This window comes from Tenrec ecaudatus, chromosome 7, assembly GCF_050624435.1.
Source record: "Tenrec ecaudatus isolate mTenEca1 chromosome 7, mTenEca1.hap1, whole genome shotgun sequence".
NCBI classification, from domain to species: domain Eukaryota; kingdom Metazoa; phylum Chordata; class Mammalia; order Afrosoricida; family Tenrecidae; genus Tenrec; species Tenrec ecaudatus.
Window position 1 is genome coordinate 33,828,472 of NC_134536.1, and position 21,670 is coordinate 33,850,141.

General features: G+C 45.5%; 1 protein-coding gene across 8 annotated transcripts in view; it reads right to left on the bottom strand.

Moving 5' to 3' along the window:
* Nucleotides 1-6,853: 6,853 nt before the first annotated feature.
* The window catches only part of MYB (MYB proto-oncogene, transcription factor), a 40,161-nt gene continuing 25,344 nt past the window's right edge, over nt 6,854-21,670 (bottom strand). For all 8 annotated transcript variants that reach the window (XM_075553911.1, XM_075553910.1, XM_075553907.1 and 5 more), the window contains one exon: nt 6,854-6,988. In XM_075553911.1, the coding sequence (XP_075410026.1) occupies nt 6,872-6,988 (117 nt within the window). In that variant the 3' untranslated portion in view covers nt 6,854-6,871. The remainder of the gene's footprint in view (nt 6,989-21,670) is intronic.

A 21,670-nucleotide genomic window follows, 5' to 3' on the forward strand; every position in this document is an offset into this window, starting at 1 on the left:
CCCAGGAGAGGTCTGGACAGGGACTAACCCAGTGATTCCAAGCCTTCTTAATGCCTTGACCTTTTAATACAGCCCCTCATAGTGTGGTGACCCCCGAAAAATAAAATTATTTCCGTTGCTATTTTATCACTGTAATTTTGCTACTGTGAAGATCCGGGTGACCACTGTTAGAGGGTCGTTCGACCGCCCCCCCCCCACAGGGGTCACGACCCACAGGTTGAGAACGGCTGCACTAACCCATCAGTCATAGTTCACTTGTAGTACATATGTGCCTGGGGAGTGGATGAGGTTGGTGGGGAGCTGAACTTAGGTGCATCTCTTTTTTTTTTTTTAGGAAAAATAAAAGGAATTTTATATTTGTACACATGTTTTTATAGCAATTGTTTCACTTGAGCGGTACAGCCCTTTCTGCCTGGGGAACTAGTTTCCCCATTATTTTAAAAAGCCATTTTATTGGGGGCCTTACAACTCTTATCACATTCCATACATCCACCCATTGTGTCAAGCACATTTGGACATTTGTTGCCATCATTGTTTTCAAAACATTTTCTTTCTACTTGAAGCCTTGATATCAGCTCCTCATGTTTTTCCCTCCCCCCTTCCTCTCTCCCTCATGAACCCTTGATAATTTATAATTATTATTATTTTTTCATGTCTTACATTTACTGATGTCTCTTTTCACCCCCTTTTGTTGTCCATTCCCCAGGCAGGGTGTTATATGTAGATCATTGTGATTGGTTCCCCCCTTCCCTCCCCCTTCCCCTTCCCCTCCAGGTATCGCTACTCTCAATATCAGTCCTGAGGGGGTTTATCTCTCCTGGATCCCCTGTATTTCAGGTATTTCTGTACCTGTGCACATGCTCTGGTCTAGCCAACTTGTAAAGTAGAATTGGGGTTATGATAGTGGGGGGAAGGAAGCATTAAAGAACTAGAGCAGTGGTTCTCAACCTGTGGGTCACCACCCCTCTGGGAGTCGAACCACCATTTCATAGAGGTCACCAGATTCATAACAGTAGCAAAATTACAATTTTGAAGTAGCAGCAAAAATAATTTTATGGTTGGGGGGTCACTACAACATGAGGAACTGTATTAAAGGGTCGTGGCATTTGGAAGGTTGAAAACCACTGACCTAGAGGAAGTTGCATGTTTCATCATTGTTATGCTGCACCCTGACTGGCTTGTCTCCTCCCCATGACCCTTCTGTAAGGAGATGTCCAACTGTCTACAGATCGGCTTTGGGTCTCCATTCCATACTCACCTTTACTCACAATGTTATGACTTTTTGTTCTGGGTCTTTGATGCCTGTTACCTGATCTCATCAACACCTCAGGATCACGCAGGCTGGTGTGCTTCTTCTATGTGGACTTTGTTACTTCTCACCTAGATGGCCACTTGTTTACCTTCAAGCCTTTAAGACCCCAGACACTATATCTTTTGATAGCTGGGCACCATTTGCTTATGTACCCATTTTGTCTTCAGTGATCAATCATGTTGGAAAGGTGAGCATCGAAGTATGCCAGGTTATTAGAATAAAGTGTTCTTGCATTCAGGGAGTACTTGAGTGTAGGCCCAATGTAGCTGCTACCTTAATACTAGACCTATAAATACATGTACATAGATCTATTCCCCATCATCATATATAAATATATTTACATATGTATATGTATATATGTAGACCTCTATAAATGCCCTTTGCCTCCTAGTTCTTTCATCTATTTCCTTTTACTTTCCTCTTGCCCCACTATCATGTTCGGCCTTCATTTGGGTTTCAGTAATTCCTCTCGGCTACATTGCCCTTGATCAAGTTCTAGCAGGCATCTTACACCTTCCTAACCACTGATTTTAGATCACTTGTTATTCCCTTGTCCCTGGGTTTGTTATCACTCACCCTTTCCCCTACCTCCTCCTCGCCTTTGTCCTCCTGGAACCATCAGTCCTGTTGTTTTCTCTTCTGGGATTGTTTATCCTATCTTATCTAGATAGACAGGTGCATTTCATTTTTTAATAAAAAGCCATAGAGGGCTTTCTAAAACATCTGCTTGATTTTTATGGTGTGAAATAAACTATAAGACTCTATGGACTTAATTACACAACTTTTTCAAAGTGAGAAAAACCAGACTACCTCGAAGACGCAACCTGAGGAAAGACATATCAGTGGGTATTTTAGAGGAATATCATTATTATGAAAGCCAATCTGAAATGGGCCTCTTTCTTGGTGACTTTGAGGTTATCCAAGTAAAGTCTTCATCAGCCAGTGATTGCAGTTGAGCGAGCTTCAGAACATTTGTGGGGGGAAATGGAATTGGAAGATTATGGATTTTTTTAAAGAGCTCATGGAATTTTTGTATGAACTTTTTTGAAGTCCCCTCATATATACTTGGCTGTTTTCATTCTTTAATAAATCATTTTATTGGGGGATCTTACAGCTATTATAACAATCCATACATCATATTTGGCAGTTTTCAATTCTGCCATGCATGAAGAATGCTCAATAAATATTTGTTGAATAAAGAAATGAATTCTTGCTTTCAAGAGCCTTTAAATCAGTTCCAACTCATGGTGACCCAGGGTAGAGAGACACACCACTCACTCCTGCGTCATCCCTGACGTGTTGTCGTGAATGAGCCCATTGTTGCAGCCACTGTGCCCATCCATCTTCCCGAGAGTCTCCTGTTACATCAGCCCTCTCCCTAACCTGGGAAGCATGATGTCCTTTTACAGGGACTGGTCCCTCTGATAACAGGACCAAAGTGCGTGAGACCAAGCCTTGCTGTCTCCTCTTCTAAGGGCATTCTGGCTGTATTTCTCCCAAGACAGATTTGTTTTTTCTTCCCATAAAGGAGTAAATTCTTGGGAGATAGTCTCTAATCTGTTCTGATTAAACTGTGTCCCTTGCATGCCCTTTCTTTTTATCAATTGAATTAAAATTTTATGATGGAGTGGCAGTAAATTCAAGCCATCAAGCACTGTTTAATCAAGATACGTGTATCTGGTGTGCTTTCATTTTGGCAGCTTTGGAATAGGGGAGGAAAATGGGGATGGGATGAACTCAGTCAGGTCATCTGCCACTACTCCATCCAGTGACGTCTTTTCCAGGTACTTCAGGTCTGACACTTGGCGGGCGCGCACTTCCACTGACATAGGAACCAGAAAGAGGAGGAGAGAGCATCTATCCATCTGTGGAGATGCGGGCCCTTTAAGGAACAGATCACTAGATTTCAATTCCTGAGTAAAATGTTGAAATGCAAACCAATCCTAAATCTATTCTTAGGATTTGCTAAGTTACAACTTGAGTGCAGAGACTTTATTAGCAGAGACATCCCAATTCTATGTCAACATTTGGGGCTAACTGAAGCTTCCTTCCCTCACCATACTTCTGAAGGGCCCCTCACTCACTACCATAGAGTCAACTGGGAGCTCTGGTGGTACAGTGATTACTGCTGTACCCAAGTTCCCCAGTTCCAAGCCACCAGATGTTCCATGGAAAGATGGGCTCTCTACTCCTCTGAAGAGTTAGGAGTCTTGGAAACCCACAGGGGTAGTTTTACCCTGGTCTATAGGGTCGCTATGGGAGACTGTTACAGGGTCGCTACGGGAGACTGTTATAGGGTCACTATGAGAGACTGCGTAGGCTGATATATATGGCTACGTTCTAGACTGCTCACTGAAGGGATGCTTCTTCAACTATACTCACAGGCGCCTTGAAGAGAAGCCTGGCTGTCTGCTTCTGCAAGCTCACTGCCTTGGGAACGCTTTGGAGCTGCCCCACTCCCCAACGCACCGCTCACCGTGAGTTACAAGCGACTTGATGGCGCCTTTTTCGGTATGCGAGCGTCTTCATTCTATAGAGGATAAAATACCTCCTCCCTTTAACCGGAAAGCCAATGCACAGAAGTGTAAAGTGATGTTGTCCACGTTTAGAATGCCAATGTTCTGGATGAAAATGTCTCAGTTTTATTGGGTGACTCTTCTTGAGATATAAATTTCCCTACTATACAGCATGGGCAATATAGCCAGAGGATTATAGATTAAAAAATTCTTTCCCTATTTTTAAAAACTCAAACAAAAATAGATTGCCCTCCTGCCCCCTCCTGCCCTGCAATTTGGTCCAGCCTCATGGTCAGTTAGAGGCAAATTCTGCGGGACAGCAGATCTGCTGCTCCGTGTCTAGAGTTGGTGTCGCTCCTGTGGCCAGTGTTAGCCCTCAAACAGCCACCCTGGAACGACCTACTTTCTTACCTGCATTTCCCAGCAGCACAGGAGCCCATGGAAAGGAGGAGTTTTGATCCTTGCTAGTTTAAGACCGAGCCCCGATTTCAAACACAGCCCTTTGCATGAAATGGGTGCTCAGAACAGAGTAGGTGAATAACAGACACATAGTCCCCAAGGCAAACAGCTGTTCAGTGTTCACCTTGGTATCATGAATGTTTATCCTGAATATCAACTAAAGATGCTTCTTACTTTATTACTAAAACACTTGAGAAATTGCTTAAGATTTCTAGGTCAGCTCCCTCTTGCTCCAGTGAACAAAGTGACCATGTACCAACTGTACACAAGGGAGTGCCCAAAAGTTCGTGAATAAAATTCCATGGTCAACTCCATTTTCCACAGCCTTTTGGGAGTCCCTCATACGAACTGTCTTTACTTTTTAAAAATCAAGTTTGTGCCTTAGATGGCTTCTTTTCCTCAACTCTACCATCTAAAAATGGTCAATAAGGAAGACTTCCGTTTTTAATAGTGTCGTGGAGTGTGTTGTGCTCCTGCAAGTGTGTGTTCAGTTGGCTAGATCATGATTCCAAGTATTGTGGGGTGGCCCTCTATTTTGTAATCTGATGTAATTATCCTCCATTTTATTATATTCTGTAAACTCTAACCTCTGCCTGTGATTAATGAGGATTAGGTTACTTTAAAAAGGATTAGGTTGTGTTCATTATGTTAATGAGGCAGCTCTAGGGTGGGTTGCACCATCCTTACTTAAGTCACCCATCACCCTTATTCAGGTCAATTGCAAAATGGGGCATTTGGACTGAGTGGCTGCTGGGCTGGGATGCCATGTCCTCTGGCTCCTCCAGAACCCATCCTCCATTAGGCTTACGTCCTGCTCTCCCCTGCCCTTAGGCTTCCGGTTGGGTCCACCAACGAGGAACCCAGGCAGAATTGGGATGATTAGGGGAAGCAAAGAGGCCTTGACCTCTGGTTCCCTTCCTATGAGGTCACCTTGGGTGTCATGGACCTTGCCAAGTGTTCCTATTCCATTCAGGGCTCCAGCTTTCCATAACTCTCCCCCTCCGGGTGGCAGTAACCATGCGGTTGGGATCGATGTGCTGCCACAATCCCTGTAGTTCCCCCTCACCCGGACCCCATGGATGGCCACAGGCTATCTCTAAGTGAGCCCCGTATAGCCAACCACTTGGAATGCTGCCGGGACCCTGCCTGATCCGCTCTGGAAGAGCCCTCACCATTGTCATGGTGCACAGGGTTACTGTGTGCACTGCTTAGCTAGGTTTGTCTGCTCCCCTTGCTCCATCGTAAGATCCTTGATATCATCACGCCGAGTCCGGATGCTACGCCATTTAATTGTAGAGTTGATGTCATTTTCCCCAAAAGGACGACTACCATCCACCATTGTGCACAGGCGCAAGAGAAGTAAACCAGTCAGAAGTAAGTAAAATAAGGGCACAGCTTTATTTCTCTACAAGGCAGTACGTACACTGTCATATCAAAAGTTCAGTGCTGGGCATCTCGCACCCAATGTTCTTAAGGCAGCAACTGGCTCTCAGCTCCAGTCTTCTATCTCTCAGCTGTAGACACAGGCTCCGTGCAGCACTTCCGAGACTCCACACTTGGAAGCCATGGATGCAATCAAAGACATAACCCCTGAATTAAAGAGCCCTCGGGCTGAACTCAAAACAAAACATAGGACATCAACAACATACATCTCCCAAAAAATAAAGAAGTGCAATGCATGCTCGTACAAACCAACAATAACAAAAAAGACAACAAATGCAAAATCTCCCAAATAAGTTTTCCAATGTGTTACAAAAGGAAAATAAAAAAGTATATATATATATGTATATATATATAAAATAACAAAAGTTTGAAATACTAGTGCATAGTCAAATACCTAACACCATGTTTCTTTTCTTTCCATCCAAAGCTCTACTGCCCCTCTGAAACTAGCAGCATATGTCTACAGGCTAAGACCATAGCAGCAAACACATTTTCCATTTGGCATTTACAAAATTAAATTACTGAATAAAAATATAATTTTCTTATAAAACTATTCCATACAGTAATAATTTTTAAAGCAAGCTAACAAAAAAACTCGTGAAGTGGTCTAGTACAGTGAACGCACCTCCAATGTTATATTAACCATATCTGAGCATTTATAATCCTGGTTTATTACCCATGGTATTAAGTCAATATTTATAGTAATGCTTATATTGATTCTTTCATTTCTTTAATCAATGTATTGTGTTTAGTGATTGAGCAAAGTGAAATATTGGAGTACCTTTCTTTTAATGTAAAAATTCAAAGAAATTATCACAGGAGAAAATACTGGTTTGTTGGATCCTCTAAAATACAGATTAAATCACTGTAGGCTTTAGAAAAATCTGAAGTAAAATATTAACAACAGGTGACAATGCATTACCTAATAATTTAGGTAAGACTGTTATTTATTTTTAAAAACCCTTTTAGTTGGGTGAAATCCAATACGATCTCGGCCAACTCAATGCACTTTGTGCTGTTCTCAACTGTTGTACCACAACAAAATAAGCACTTCTCCCATTCATGAAAAGTTTCATGTCGAGGAACGAAATATCCCCAACTTGAAGTGTTCTGAAAACCATAATGCTTGTCTGGAAATGTCTCACATGACCAGCGTCCGAGCTGAGAATGCATTCACGTATTTCCGAGCCTGACTGGAAGCCGCCATCTGATCCTCTGTCTTCCCACAGGATGCGGATTCCCAGGCACCACCACAAGGCTAGGAGAGAAAAGGAGGAAGCACCGAGTTCAATTCGCTTGTGGATGCTGAGCCAGGATATGCAATGTTTCCAGCCAGCAGGTCCATGGCAGACACCGGGAAACCTCTGCTGGAGGGGGTGCCTTGACTCCCTGACACCCAGGAACCAAGCATTCTTAAGCGATGGCACTTAGCAGAAACCAAACCAAACCATTGTCCGTTGGGTGGGCTCCAATGGCCGGCGATCCCACAGCATTCAGCATGGTCACCTTGTGTCCCCCACGTGGACAGGGGAACACTGTGCTCCAGGCTTTTCAAGGCTGTTATCTTTTGGAAGCTGATCCAGGGTTCTCCTGGGAGACACCGAGGAGCAAGTTCCGAATGGTCACCCGTCAGTCCTTGAGCGTTGGGCCATCTGCGGCACCAGGGACTCTTCATCATTGATTAGAAATCATGTACTTATCAGAAGGTCAACGCTCTCCAGAAGACAGTACTTCACGCTTCAATGCCTCTTTTTGTTTCGGAGGCAATTTTTCAGTGTTGGAAACCGGAATGAGAATGATTTTCCAGATATAGTGTACACATATTTTTCCATCAACTAATTTAGAAGTAAACATTTGCTTGTCAGTGTAGCTTAAGTTTAAAATGTATGTATTGTGGTATACTTCATATGAAAAAAACTTTATATGTTCATCTTTTAAAATATACCATTCAGTGACATGAAGGACACCCACCATACTGTGTAACCGCCACCACACATCCACTTCCAAACGACCCTCATCTCCCTGAATAGAAACCCAACACCCCTTCATAGCCTCATTGTAAGAGTCCACTGGAGGACCCAGGATGGCACTAACGTCTAATGGGCAGCACCTGGATGCCAGGGATAGGTCTTGGCACTGCTCTCCTTCTGGCTTTGTCAGACAGCACAGCCACCCCGTGGCTAGGTTCCCTCTCTCTTTGGGGGAATAACGACTGAGGAGATTACGGAGGTCATGTGCTCCTGGCTCCTCTGCCAGTCAGCGGTGGAGCAGCTCCTGCCAGGCCTCCGTGGGGCCTCACGCTGAAGCATGCGCTATGTATGCACCCTTTATTCCCCAAAGGACTTAAGATGCTTGCAAAATGAATACAAGAAAGCAGGCGTACCAGGTGCAGAAAGCCGGGTTGCAGGAAAATGGGAAAATAAATCATATAAAGACAGGGTGAGACTCATGCACCACACAGTTGCCTGGTGTCATTGGGGTCGGAGTTGCTCAGTGCTCGAGCCCACAGTGTCACCGCTCCCACACACCCATGGGCCTTCTCTCACACCAGACCATACAGTCTCCTTGGTCATATTTATTATCCATTGTAATCATAGAATAGTATGTGGTAGATAAAGGTAGAAAGTGCTTAAATAGAATGTTTCTTAGATTATATGAATACCGTCAACACAATGGCTGGGTAAAATCTTTCTACATTGAGTCTCTATATTGTTAGTTATGGAGTGAATGCCTTTGGAATTTGTTTTCCTCTAATTACAACTTCATTTCACAAACATTCTTCTTCTAGGTTCACAAATGCTAGTTACTGCAATCTTGTACCCTAAGTGCAAGGACATTTGACAAAATCAGGTATGATAAAAACATTGGCAGCAACAAAAGCTTAGGTGAAGGCACATGATTCAGAGTGTCACTGGAATGGGGCAGTGACAGCTCTGACCAGAGCACTGACTCACGGCCACAGAGTGGATTCCGGCACATAATGACCTCAGAGGACAGAGCAGAATCGCCCCATTGGTTCCTAAGGCTGTTATTCATGAAAGCACAGAGAGCCTCATCTTTCTCCCAGAGAGCATCTGGTAGATTCAAACCACCTATTTTCGTTAGCAGCCTGACACTTAACCCCATGTTCCACCAGGTAACCTCTGGAGCAAACTGGAAAGTTCAAAATACAAATCCGCCTCTAGTTTTTAGCCTCATGGGTACGCTGGTGCATGCACGCTGGTCTTGTGAACAATGTTTTCGTTGTTATCACTGCAGAAAGATTTTTATGGAAATGTAACACAGGCATACCACAGATATTCAGAGGCTCCAAGGCATACCACTGCAATGAAACAGATAGTGCACAGTGAAGCTCTCAACGGTCTGGGTTCCCAGTGCATCTACCAATTGTGTTTACACTACACTGTGGTCGATCAAGTGTGAGTGATAGCCTGGTGAGAAAGTTCAAAGTAGTGTGAGAATTATCAAAATGAGACACACAGTCACAAAGTGAGCACGTGTTGCTGGCAGAATGCCACTAATAGATGTGCCACCAACTTTTGGTCTATAGGGAAAAGTTTGCCTGCGAGGCACAACAAGGGCAGTGCAATCCCACAAGGGATGCCTGCACGCTCCGGCTACAGCGCTGCACAGAATTCTCCAGTCACTGTAGTGTCCACCCACCCCCTTTGACAGTGCCACCCGGTGTGGTCTACCCTAGCCGGAGGTGGAGCACCAGCTGGACTCTGAGCTCCGCTGCAGGCACTGCAAAGAGGGAAATAGAAATACCATCGCACAGAAGTTTCAGTGGCTATCGGTGTAGCACCAAACCAGAGGGTTAGAAGCTGCACACTTCTTCTTGGTATTGACATCTAAGGGGAAGATGTTTCCCAATGGGAGCAAGAGGAATAATCAGGGAGAGGTCTCTGCTTCCGGTATCCTTTAGGAGACACCATGCCTATGCGTGACGCAGGGGAAGTAATAGCAGAGAGCATGTGAGAGGTCTGTGGAGCCAAAGCCAGGTGGCCAGGGGATGAGATGACCAGAAATTCCCACCAAGCACTGCAAGAGAAAATGAGGCCCGTGAAGGTTTAGTCTCTGAAACTCTCGGAAGCTCTGGTGGCAGAGGGGTTAGTCATTGATCGGGCTGGACGTGCAAGGTCAGCTGTTGGAACCACCGGAAGCGCCATGACTGTCCACTCCAGTAAAGTGTCGGTCTCGGCAACTCACAGGGACAGTTCGACCCTGTCCTATACAGTCACTAAGAGTCGGTATCGACTCTCTGGGATTGAGGCTTGTTTTGCGAATCCTATAGCGAGTCGCTCTGAGTCAGAATGGGATGGATGGCAGTGGGGTTTTGGTTTGGTTTTTTAATGAGATGGAGTAGGGATGTTGTAGATTAAATGGCAAATGACACTTAACAAGTGCCGACTATGTCCCAGAGTTCCCAGCTGGTGTAAACAGCTAATTTGCTTAGACATGAGTCCAAAGGTTGAAGGTTAGAATCCATCAAGAGGCATCTTGGAAGAAAGGATCGGTGATTTACTTCTGTCAGGTGAGAACTCGCTGGAGTGCGCTGCTATTTGGGCATGTGCGGTGTCCTCTTTTTTGGAGGGTGCTGCTAGAAGAGCTACACCACAAGTGGACACCGGCTCCAGTGACCGGAAATCTAGTTCCTCAATTGAGTTTGGAAGGCTAGATGCCTGAGTTCCGGCAGGGGCTCTCGGGCAAGGCTTTCTCTGCCTGTTCTGGTTTGGAGGGAAGGTGCTGGTTTTTTGGCCTGTCCCTCAGGTCCCTGGCCATCTTCCTGTGTCGTGCCATCCATGCTCTGCCATCTTTGCTTGCCTTCCTGCGATCTAAGCTGTTTCTCCTGCAGCTCAAGAGTGATTTGGGCCAAGATAGGGTACAGATAGGGACACCAGGCACAGATGGGGACACACTGAAGCAAACGTGATTTCCAAATGGGGTTACAGTCACCTGCTATAAGGGTCAGGATTCAAACACAGTTTTGGGTGGCACAGTTTAACTCACACCATGTTGGGGAGCCATGCGTTGGAGTCAACCCCACTGCCACAGGCTGTTTTGTTTGGCTTGACTGAAGCAATGAGCGTGGAATTGTAAGAGGCTTTCTTGCCAAGCAGTAAGAAACAAAGGTTCAGTGGCATAAAGGGTGCAGTTTTGCTTTTCTAACCTTTGACATTTTGTAAGACGCAACCCTCGCTCCTCAGCTTTTGCCTCATCTGCAGTGTCACTTCACCCCCAGCATACAGGGTAGACACACTCTCTCTGTAGCTCATAGGCTCGGCTGCTCACTCACTGCCCTTGACACTGAGTTGACTCCCTCTGACCTTACAGGGAAGGGGAAAGCCGCCCACGTGGGTTTCCGACGCGGCGCATCTCTAGAAGAGCAGGAAGCCTCATCCCATGGCACAGCTCATGGTTTGAGCTGCTCACCTGTAGTTTGCAGCCCAGTGCAAAACCCATCACCTACCAGGATGCCTTCCGAGGCTCGGCTAGTCACTTCAATACTGCACAGGAACTGGGACTCACAGAAAAGACTTCTGGACCGCCTTCTGCCGCTAGCTAACATTTACTGTTTTCCCAACAACATCACCAAGGTAGTTCATAGCATTTCCTTGGAATACTTCAGAATTAATGATCATCCTCCTCTAGATTCGAACATGTGGCTGAAGTCCAGGTACATACTTCTAGGGCCTGTATCTGTCATCCAGATGACATAAAACTCAAGCCAGGCTCACTGCCATCAAGTGGATGCTGACTTAGCAACCCTGTCAGGCAGGGTAGAACTGCCCAAGTGAGTTTCTGAGACCACTAGTCTTTATGGGAGTAGAAATCTTTGTCTTTCTCCCTCTGAGCAACTGGTAGTTTCAAACTGCTGACCTTGAGGTTAGCAGCCCAATTCAGTTACTATACTACTCGGCACTTCCTATGAACTCAAAACTTCCTGCCATTGAGTTGATGACAACTCATAGGAACCCTATAGGGCAGAGTACAACTGCCCCTGTGAGTTGCCAAGACTGTTAACTTTCTAAGGGAAGAGTAAGCACCATCTTGCTCCCTCAGAGCAGATGGTGGTTTCGAACTGTTGACCTTACGCTTAGCAGCCAAATGCATAACCTCTACGCCACCAGGGCTCCTTCCATAGTTCAGTTTAACTCACTGCTGAGATGCGGCTGCTATGATTTTCCCTGAAAACCATGAGACACTGCATTGACACAGAAGGCAATTAAGGAGATGATTGAGCTAACTTGCAGGAAAGTCACAAATGAAACTCATGCACGTACCATTGGGGTGTGAGAAGTGAAGCACAGTGGGAGTCCTATGGTGGGCTGTGTCCTGCTTAGAAGTAATGTTGGAGGGAGAGAGAATGGACAGTTGCATGGATCTTACAGGCATGGTTAACATTCACGCAGAGAGGCACACAAACCCTCGAAGCTTGCGGCTCAAAAGGGAGAGGGAGACGCGAGGCGAGAAGGAAGCGAAGAACGAGGAGCTGGGGAGGAACACCCTTTCTGGTCCACTCTGATGAAAAGATGCTCTACTTTCCTGGACTTCAGTTAACACGGACTTGATTTTCTATAAGTCCCATGACGTATCTGAAAATGCTATGTTCACACCATCAATTACACTTGTGGTTACCACGGCGCCTCGTGGAAATCAAGTTCCGATTCGTGATTCCAGTACTTGCGCCGATTCAGGATCCTCGATGTCGATGCAGGACGCTCTAACACTAAGGATGATGGACTCGGCGCCTTTTCTGTTTGACGTGTGTTTGGCCCTTTTTCATGAGTTCTTTTGCACGTGGCTCATGACTTCATCCATGTGTGCCTCTTCTTTTGGGGCCAGATGTTGACAACAAGATGAACCAGCCTCTCTCGGGTCACAGCAAAGGAAAATTACCAAGAAACCATTCAAGTTCACTGAAACAATTTGAATCCAGAAAGTACAGTATTTCAGGGTTATGGAAGGCCTGAAGTTCAGGATGTGTGGAGAACAGGACAACTAGGACACTTGGTCAAGCTTTCCGAATCACCTAATAAAGACAAACAGCACGCGACAGTGTGGGGGAGCCACCGTGTGGGGAAGCCACCATATGTGGGGGGAGCCACCGTGTGGGGTGGCACTCTGTGGAGGGACGCTGTATGCGGTCACATAAAAGGCAGGTGAGCGTGGGCAGCCTGTGGTCCCGGAGCACAAAGCAAGCACTGCTTACAAGATGACAACGGTTTGGGCAAAAAAACCCACTGTATCCGAGCAGACACAGAGCCATTGCGGGACAGGTAAAGGCGCCCAAAGGGCCAGTTCTCAGGGTCCAATAGTACCTAAGACGGCAGCTGCCTCCTCTTTGCTTCTCCATTTCCTCTTCTCACCTGGGAGCCCCGGGGCCCTCGGCCAACTCTCCCAGCAGGTAGAACAGCTTTGACAGAAGAGGCTTAAGTATCTTTGCTAACGCTGTCATAGGCGTCTCTGCGCATCCTCCTCGACTCGCCTCACACTTTAGTTCCATTTACACAGAATTGACAAGAGCTATGGATTTATGCACACGAATCCTTGTCAGGTCACTAAGCCGTGGTGCTCTTCCAGCCCTGTCACGCGGCTGAATTCATTCCCACATGACTCATCCTGCTGGCACGGCCTCTCCTGGCCAGCCAGTCACCTTGCTGATCCTGTAATGTGCCTTTCACCGCCCCTGGGCAGACGTGAACTGGCAAGAGCCTGCCAGAGTTTTACTGGGATATTCTGTTAAAGCACATTAAATAAATCCCTGGGCCCTCAGTAGAAAACAGAAGAAAGAAAAGGATACAAGACCAGGCCCACAGGTGGTTTGCTGTCAGAATTAGATTTCCTCCACATTTCCACTTAGCGTATGAATAGCTTCCCTCATCATATAGAATGACTCCGTGATTTCACACGATACCTGCTGAGATCGATAGCCTGGGCAAATGGTGATTTTTACAATTTGCAAACTAGATAGAAAAACTTTTAAATCCCTTAAAAGATGTTTTTAAGATAGAATTTTTTTAAATAAAAAGAATCAGTTTTGTAACATTGAAGTAACTCTTAAGGTAGTATTACCTTGTTTCTCCTTTTAAGTAAGACACAAGCACAGATAATGTCCAAAGGAGTGAGATACAAGGATTCTCAGATTCTTCCCTTTAGGCCCTGGGAAGAAAAGATCTTCTCTGAAAGACCGAGCACTCTCACAGAGGAAACTGGTCAATGTATTTCAGTTCGGCAGAGAACATGTAGAAACATGTAGACACAGCAAGCTATATCTGGAAAGGCAGGGATGAAGCATGAGATCACATGTTGCTAAGGTAAGTCAATGGTCATCAACACGGTCTCCTCGTAAACACCTCCCTATGTCTGCACAAAACCCCATTCGTTGCTCTAATTTCAGGGTTGTTAATTTTTTCATCAAAAAGAAGCATTAGAGCTAGGGGGTTAAAGACCCACCAGGTGACTGGAAATTGCTCCTGCTGCTCCAGTGTCCCCCCACGTCTAAGCCAACGCGTGCTGCTGTCAATGGAAGTCTGGCTCTCGGTGGCTTGGTGAGTAAGCCTTGGGCTGCCGGCCACAAGGTGCTTCAACGCCACCAGCTGCTCTACAGAAGAGAGAGGCGGCTGTCTGCTCCCGTAAAGCAGGGCGCTCTCGGAGCCCCGGAGAGCAGGTCTGCTCTGTCCTGTGGTGTCACCATGAGCTTGCATCAACTCAGAGGCAGTGGGCTTTAAGGTAGATGAACTTCTCCCAAAGGTGCAGTTGTCCCATGGGGCTCTGGGGTCCCTTCATCAGACACACACACACACACACACACACACACACACACACACTGCCCAACTCTTCCTATCACATCGCCTGGGGCATCCCAGTATTTTGCAAGAGTGACTCTTTCTTGAGTCACACATTAGTTCTAAACTATTAAAATCAAGACAAGCCTCAAATTGCTCTGACGCAATGCTGTCTTGGCTGGCCTGAGGGAGATTCCAATTCCACATGTTTATTTTCCCCAAAGTGTCACAAACACCAGTGAAATAATCTACCTGTGGTAATGACTGGGGCAGGGCACTCGGCCCGAGTTCTACATACCTTTCCCTTCAAGCAGCCTTTCTGAATTGGGCCCAAAGCCGTAAAAGGCAAACGTGCTTAAGTTGTAACTATGAAAGAAATCGGGTCACTGAAGTGACACTGATGACTACGTGAAATTTTGCCAGGGTTGGTGGGAAAAAAATGGCCTAAAGGGAGAACTCAATGAGTAGGCAGGCCTCCAGCAGAAGGGAGGACAACAGCCCACCCCACCAAGAAGTGCCCGGGACTTCTATACCACGTGTCCCAGCAACACAGGCAGTAGGAAAACAGAGAAAGTGAACTAACCAGTGGTTTCATCCCCGTCACACGTAGGGGAGCTGACTACCATTATTTCAAGAATCCGTTGAATCAGCTAACTCTTGGTGACCCACTGACACAGTTCTGCAAGAGTGGAACAAGAAAGGACACGCTAGAGAAAATAACACACAAGCATGCAAGATGGCAGGGCTGGAGGGGAGGCCTCCCCGCCTGCACTGCGAAGCACAGGAGCTGGGCGCAGCTCCACTTACTAATCCCACCATTCCAGCTGCCTGCGAAGCCAACGAAAATCCCCGCAAGCGGACTGGTAACCACGGTCATGCGACACGAAGAAGAAACGGCCGTTTCTGATGATTTCATTCTACTTGAGCAACGCTCCGCCTGCGTGGAGACAGCAGTCATGAAAGCAGATGACGGGCTCCTGCCCCGGACAAACCTGCAGCAAAAGGCCTTTTGAAAGTTTCATGAAGCAGAGATGCCAGCTTGGTGACGCAGCTGTGGCTGAGTGTAGCCACGCACTGCTTTTCAGCCACCTCGTCTCCATGGGGAAGCTGCAACGTGAAGCAGAAAGACCGAGGAAGAACGATGCATCCTCACTGCGGCGCTGAACCAAACTGAAGAGACCACATCGTCCATAAAACAGAACCAAGACAGTTGGTCGTAGGAGAAATGCAATCAGAATTCTCTTTAGAAGAGGGGTTGCCAGTCCTTGAGCTTCAGCTCACTCACTTTGAACTCATCCCCGCTTATGAGAAGACGGCAGTCCGTGGAAAGGAGGGAAACCTTCAGCGGTTTCCACCGACAAAGAAGCCAGGATGGTGACCGCAACATCCCCACCCTCATGAAGATGGCTCAGCCTGGGTGACAAACGTGGGCTAGCTTGCTGCCACTTTGAAAACGACACTCCATCCATATTCACAGCAACCCCGTGTGACGAATGGAGCCTAGACGGCAAGCCCCCACGTAGAGACAAGAACATTTGGTTCCCAAGAGGCTAGTTTATAGTCATGCAATTTGAAAATGGTGGCAACCAGAACCCAGGTTTCCGACGTGCTTCTGCCAAACACACCATGCCAAAAGGTTTCATCCATTTTTCTTTTAACTGGGAAGTTTCACACACAAGTCACATAAGATTGCAGTGATCGAAAACACACAGAACTGAAGAGCTGAGGGAGCAAGGGAGTTTCCACGGCCTTTGGTGCTATGCAAATGTGTTTAAATAATAATGGCGAGCCATTTACTTAAACTCGGTTAAAAAAAAGGGTAAGGCCATGACAAGCCAGGAAACTAAAATTTAAGGCTGTCATTCTGTGGTTACAGAAAAGAGGAAAGTGAGTGAGGATAAGACATTCGAACAGGTTGTTCAGCCTTGGTTTTAAATAGGAATAAAAGGAAATTATAACTTACAAGAAAAATACAGAAGTTCAGAAGGCTTAGAACTTAAGCATAGTTTCAGGTCTGCCCATAAAGAAGTCTACCTTAACAAATGTTCATTCACATAAAGTATTTATCTGAAAGCAAAGCACACTGAGAGAGCCTTACTGTTTGAGGAAAAGAGGCCGCTCTGGGCTTCTTGTTAAGGAGGACGTCAGGGAGCCAGGGAGCCAGGGAGCGGACCTTTGCCTGCCTGCACCTGCGGCTTTGTATGAGTCCAAACTCCAACCCTTTGATGACAGAGGAAAGACAGGGACTTAGCCTGTGCCCATCTCTCTCTGTCTCTGTCCTCTCTCCTTCTCTCTCTCCGGAAGATCAGACTCTGTGAGTGTCCCTCAGGAAACCTGCCTTTCCTGTTTCCAATGGTGAGCTTTCTACATTTGCACGGCTCCTTCACTTCCTTGTTTGTAGGTCCTTTATAAGCTCCTGTCTCCTACTTCAAGGAGCTCTGGTGACGCTATAAGGAGTGAGGTGGATTGCTAACTGCCACATGGAGGCTCAAAACCACCAGCTGCTCAAGAGAAAACGAGGAGATCAGCACACATAAATACGACCTCAAACTCTAGCTAGGGTCGCCAGGAGGTAAAATAGACTCCATGGCGGTGAATTTCTTACGGTTGTTGTTTTAGTTTATAGTCTACCTCAAGTAGTCCTGGTGGTACTATGGGCTAGGCATTAGGCTCCTAATCACAAGGTTGGCTGTTCAAACCCACCAGCAGATCCTAGAGAGAAACATGAGGCTCTTTGTTCTCGTAAAGATTTCTAGTCTTGGAAACCCTCCACAGGGCTGGGGTTTTATACTGGACCGCTGTGGGGGTTAGGTGCTACTGAGGTGGTTTCGACTCATAGCAACCTGTGAACGGAAGAACACACAGCGCCTAGGCCTGTAGCAGCCTGACACTGTTGCTTTGTTGCCGCCAGTGTCCATTCATCTCATTCTCTACCTCTGCCCACCTCAAAAATAAAGGAGAGGGCTGACGACGGTACGGTGGGACTAGCTCACATGAAATCGCAATTATCTTAGCACATTTTTTATGAGTCCTCTGTTTGCTTTTACAATGTAAAATTAAAGCAATTATTTTGTTTTTAAAGAAACCTGCAATTGTAATGTTACACAATTGGCTCAAATTCCTTTTGGAAAAAGGTTAAGCATCAATGAGTTAAGACAAATATTATTTGTGCACAATAGCTAATAAAAGCCTCCACTGAAGAGCTACAGTGTACACATTTATATGTAATATAAAAGTGGGGGCATGGCAATTACTTCCCAATAGCTCATGTAACAAACAGTGGGCATACTTAATATGCACATTTTGGTCTCTATGTACCATTCCCCACCGACAAGACTCAAAGCTCCTAGAACAAATGATGAGCTCCACAAAGGAAAGTAGGAAATGTGGCTATTTTAGTTCAAATTAATGAGAATTAAATAAAAGAAAACGTTCTCTTTCTCGGGGGCACTCTGCATCTCAAATGCTCCACAGCTGCAGACAACGAGCAGCTACCATAACAGACAGAAACCGAGGGGGCATTTCCATCACTGCAGAAGGCATACCGACAGCATCGTGGTTTATACATGAGGCTGCTCACCACAGGGTCAGTAGTTGAAAGCCACCAGGTGATCCACAGGAGAAAGAGGAGGCTTTCTACTCTCGTAAAGATTTACAGTCTTGGAAGGCACAGGGGCAGTTGTACTTTGTCCTAGAGGGTCACTATGAGTCAGAATGGAATCGAAGAAAGTGAGTTTGGTTTTCACTCTGACTCCAGAAAGTTCTCTTGACCAGTCCTGGTCTGGCTCTTAAAAGAGACGTCAGAGAGCTCTGACCTTCTGACGCCATGTGCGGACCCGTTTCCATCTCACTGAAGCACCACAACAAGAGTTCATGTTTTGGATTGAAAGGGAAATTGGATTCAGTCTTGGGAGTAAGAGTATTAATCATAGTGTGTGCTAAGGGAACGCCTGTTGTATAGGAACAGGTTCTTATGGTTGGAGATAAGCTAGAGGAATGCCAGAATAAAATACTTTTAATTTGCTTTAAAATACTTCATAAAATAGATGAGACAAATATGGAAAATGTTAATAACAAATCTAGATCATGACCTATTTTCTTCAGATCTATCTAGGCTTGAAATGTATCAAAATGAACCATTAAATGTATGGCTTCTCCATTTCTGATATGAAAGTACCAAATATAACTCACACATACTCAAGTGTAAGCATATCTACTTATATGTACATTGGAAGCCAAATCATAGAGCTCTGTGGGCTTCCAGAACAGTAATTGGTCTGCCTAAAGCATTATTGTCATAATTAAGGCAGGGACAAGTCAAACTGAAGGGGCAAAGCAACATAATATGGTTTAATCACTGCAGGTGTCATATAGAATATAATGACTTCATTATTTCATTGCTGAAACTGTTCTTATATCTAAGCATATTTATTTAACTAATTGGATGGTAACAAAACTAGACACTTTAAATTTCATAAGTATCCAGTTTAAAAAATATTTTTGGTATTTGTATTTCATTGTCTTAAAGTTTTATGACAAAAATGTCTAGATGGAGTGACTAAAATCTCAGTTCATACCTGATAGGAATATAAGATTACCAATTATAAAAGCTCTCTTAAATTGAAAAACCAGATCATTTAATAAATGAACAATATGCTAAATAATACCATGTGTGAGTAATTTAGGTCATATAGGATTATTAATAGAGATAGCTGAAGTCTCATTATGTTCTCAACAAACAACTTTATCACATTGCATGAAAACACATAAATGTTATTGATTCAGGATTACATACAATATCTGATTCAATATTTAGGATCACTTGATAGAGTTCCCAATATTTACCATAATAGTCTGAAACATTTCAAAACCACACATTTCTAAGCAACCAGACGACCATGTCACAGAGATGAGGCCATATCTGCTGCGCACCATTCACTCACTCATGTAGTATTTCTTGAAATGAATTAGGCCTCTTTAATAACACACGATTAAAATAGGTTTGAGCTGTGTAAAGCAGCAAAAGCACATAAACCAAAACCAAACTCACTGCCATCAAGTCACATCTGACTCAGAGTGACCCCGTGGGAAACAGGAGAGATGGCCCTTTGGGTTTCCGAGATGGTGACGATTTACGGGAGTAGAAAGCCTCGCCTTTGTCCAAGGAGCTGCTGCTGCTGGTGGTCTTGTGCAACGCACTGTGAATACTGTTTACCTAGACCTACTATTTCATCTTGAGTTTCCAAGACAGTCTTTCTACTGAAGTGTAGATACATAGAATGACAATGTTTCATATTGCTGATTTAAAAAGATCAACTTTAAAATTCAGATGACCTATTTTTAATAAATACTGACATTCTTACTAATTTCTACAGAAAAAGAATTCTATATCAGCAGGGTGTTCACCTCTCAGTGGTTTTGGCTTAATACTATTTGATTAGGCCAAAAGCTATTGTGATTTGATTTTATGTCATGCGAGCTGTTACAAACTAGATTTACCTATTTGTCCTTATACATGTAGAGAGGACTCTTCTACACCATTCTAAATACAGGCGAAGCCCCCAAGTTTGTGAAGAAAATACATACAAAAAATCAAACCAGTTGACATCAAGTCAAGTCCAACCACGAGTGGCCTGTGAGCATCAGAGTAGAACTGTGGTCCAGAGGGGACCCAGACCCCACCTTCAGAACTACATCGCTAGCTTGTCTTCTAAGGAGGCTCTTGGTAGATCCTAACCACTAACCGTTCATTTGTATCATCCAGGGACTCGAAAGGAATGATCGAACCCCAAACCACCGGCTCTGCTCTTGAGTGAATTCGGACTCCCAGGGACCCCATCTGTCACAGAGTAGCACTGCCCCACAGGGAAGTCAGGGCCATCCTCTTTATGAAAGCTGATTGTCAGGCTGGTCTTCCGCCAGTGTTTAGCTAAGCAGACCGGAAACCATCCGAGTCACCCAAAGGCATGTCCAAAACACGGGCAAAACCCAAAACACCAAACCCACTGCCATCAAGTCCAATCCAACTCCTAGAGACCTCAGGGTGTAACAGAATGGCTCCCTAGAGTTTCTGGGGCTGTCACTATTCATGGGAACAGACGGCTTCATCTTTTTCCCAAAGAGTGGCTGAGGGGTTTGAACTGCTGACCTTGAGGTTAGTAGCCTGATGCTTAACCCACAGTTTCACCAGAGCTCCTACAAGTACTGGTAATACTAGTTAGTACTTGTTAAATTCTATATTCTGGAAACCAAAGCCAGGTGATTCAGGGAGGAAGAAGGAAAGGAAACGAAGCAAAGGTTTCCCTCGGGCCTAGGGCCCCCTCTACGTAAGACATTAAAAACGGCTGCCCTTAGCTGGAACACCCTCCTCTCCCCTTATGCCTGGGCAGAGTGCTGTCTCTTCTCCATCTTCCCCATCTTAATGATGTTCTGAGTGGTCTCCAGTGAGCTCTACCTGGGCCTGAATGCTTCAGCAACCTGCCCGATTCTCTTCAAAGCATGTGGGTGCCCTATTCCTCCAGCCAAGGACCCAACGTCCTTTTCCCAAACAGTTGAATCAGACAGACGCAACTAGGAAGGCAATCTGATTGGATTCCTAAACAAGACATGCCCTCAGCCCTTCTGCTCTGCTTGTCTTACCTTAAACGAATACTAAGTATACGAAATATGAGGAGGCCTGGGGGTGCACTGGCCAAGTGCTTGGATGGTCACAGAAAGGCTGGTGATGCCATCTCCACTCTAGAGGAGAAAGAAGTGACCTTCCATGACAATGCGCAGCCCTGGAAGCCCGGGGCTCTCCTATGGAGTCGCTGTGGATTGAAATGAACTCAATGGCAAGGGGACTGGTGCTTGGTTTATACCATGCCGTGGGGCTTTAGAAAAGAGGAACTTGCAAGATTGCCACAATTGGAAAGGACCGGGGCTGCTCGAATGACAGCAAAACCCTTTGGGCGGTGGGCAAGCTTCCAGCGGATACCATCTGACTCAAGTGCCTTCCACTTACAGAATCAAATAGAATTCCCCACTGCTGAGAACTTTCCCAGGTTCACTGTCTGCTTGCTCCAGGGTCTGCGATGGTTTCCTCAGTGCAGCCCTGGAAGGGAGGGGCGTGCAGGTGCCTGGGTATTGGGCTATTTACTCCTAGGGACTGC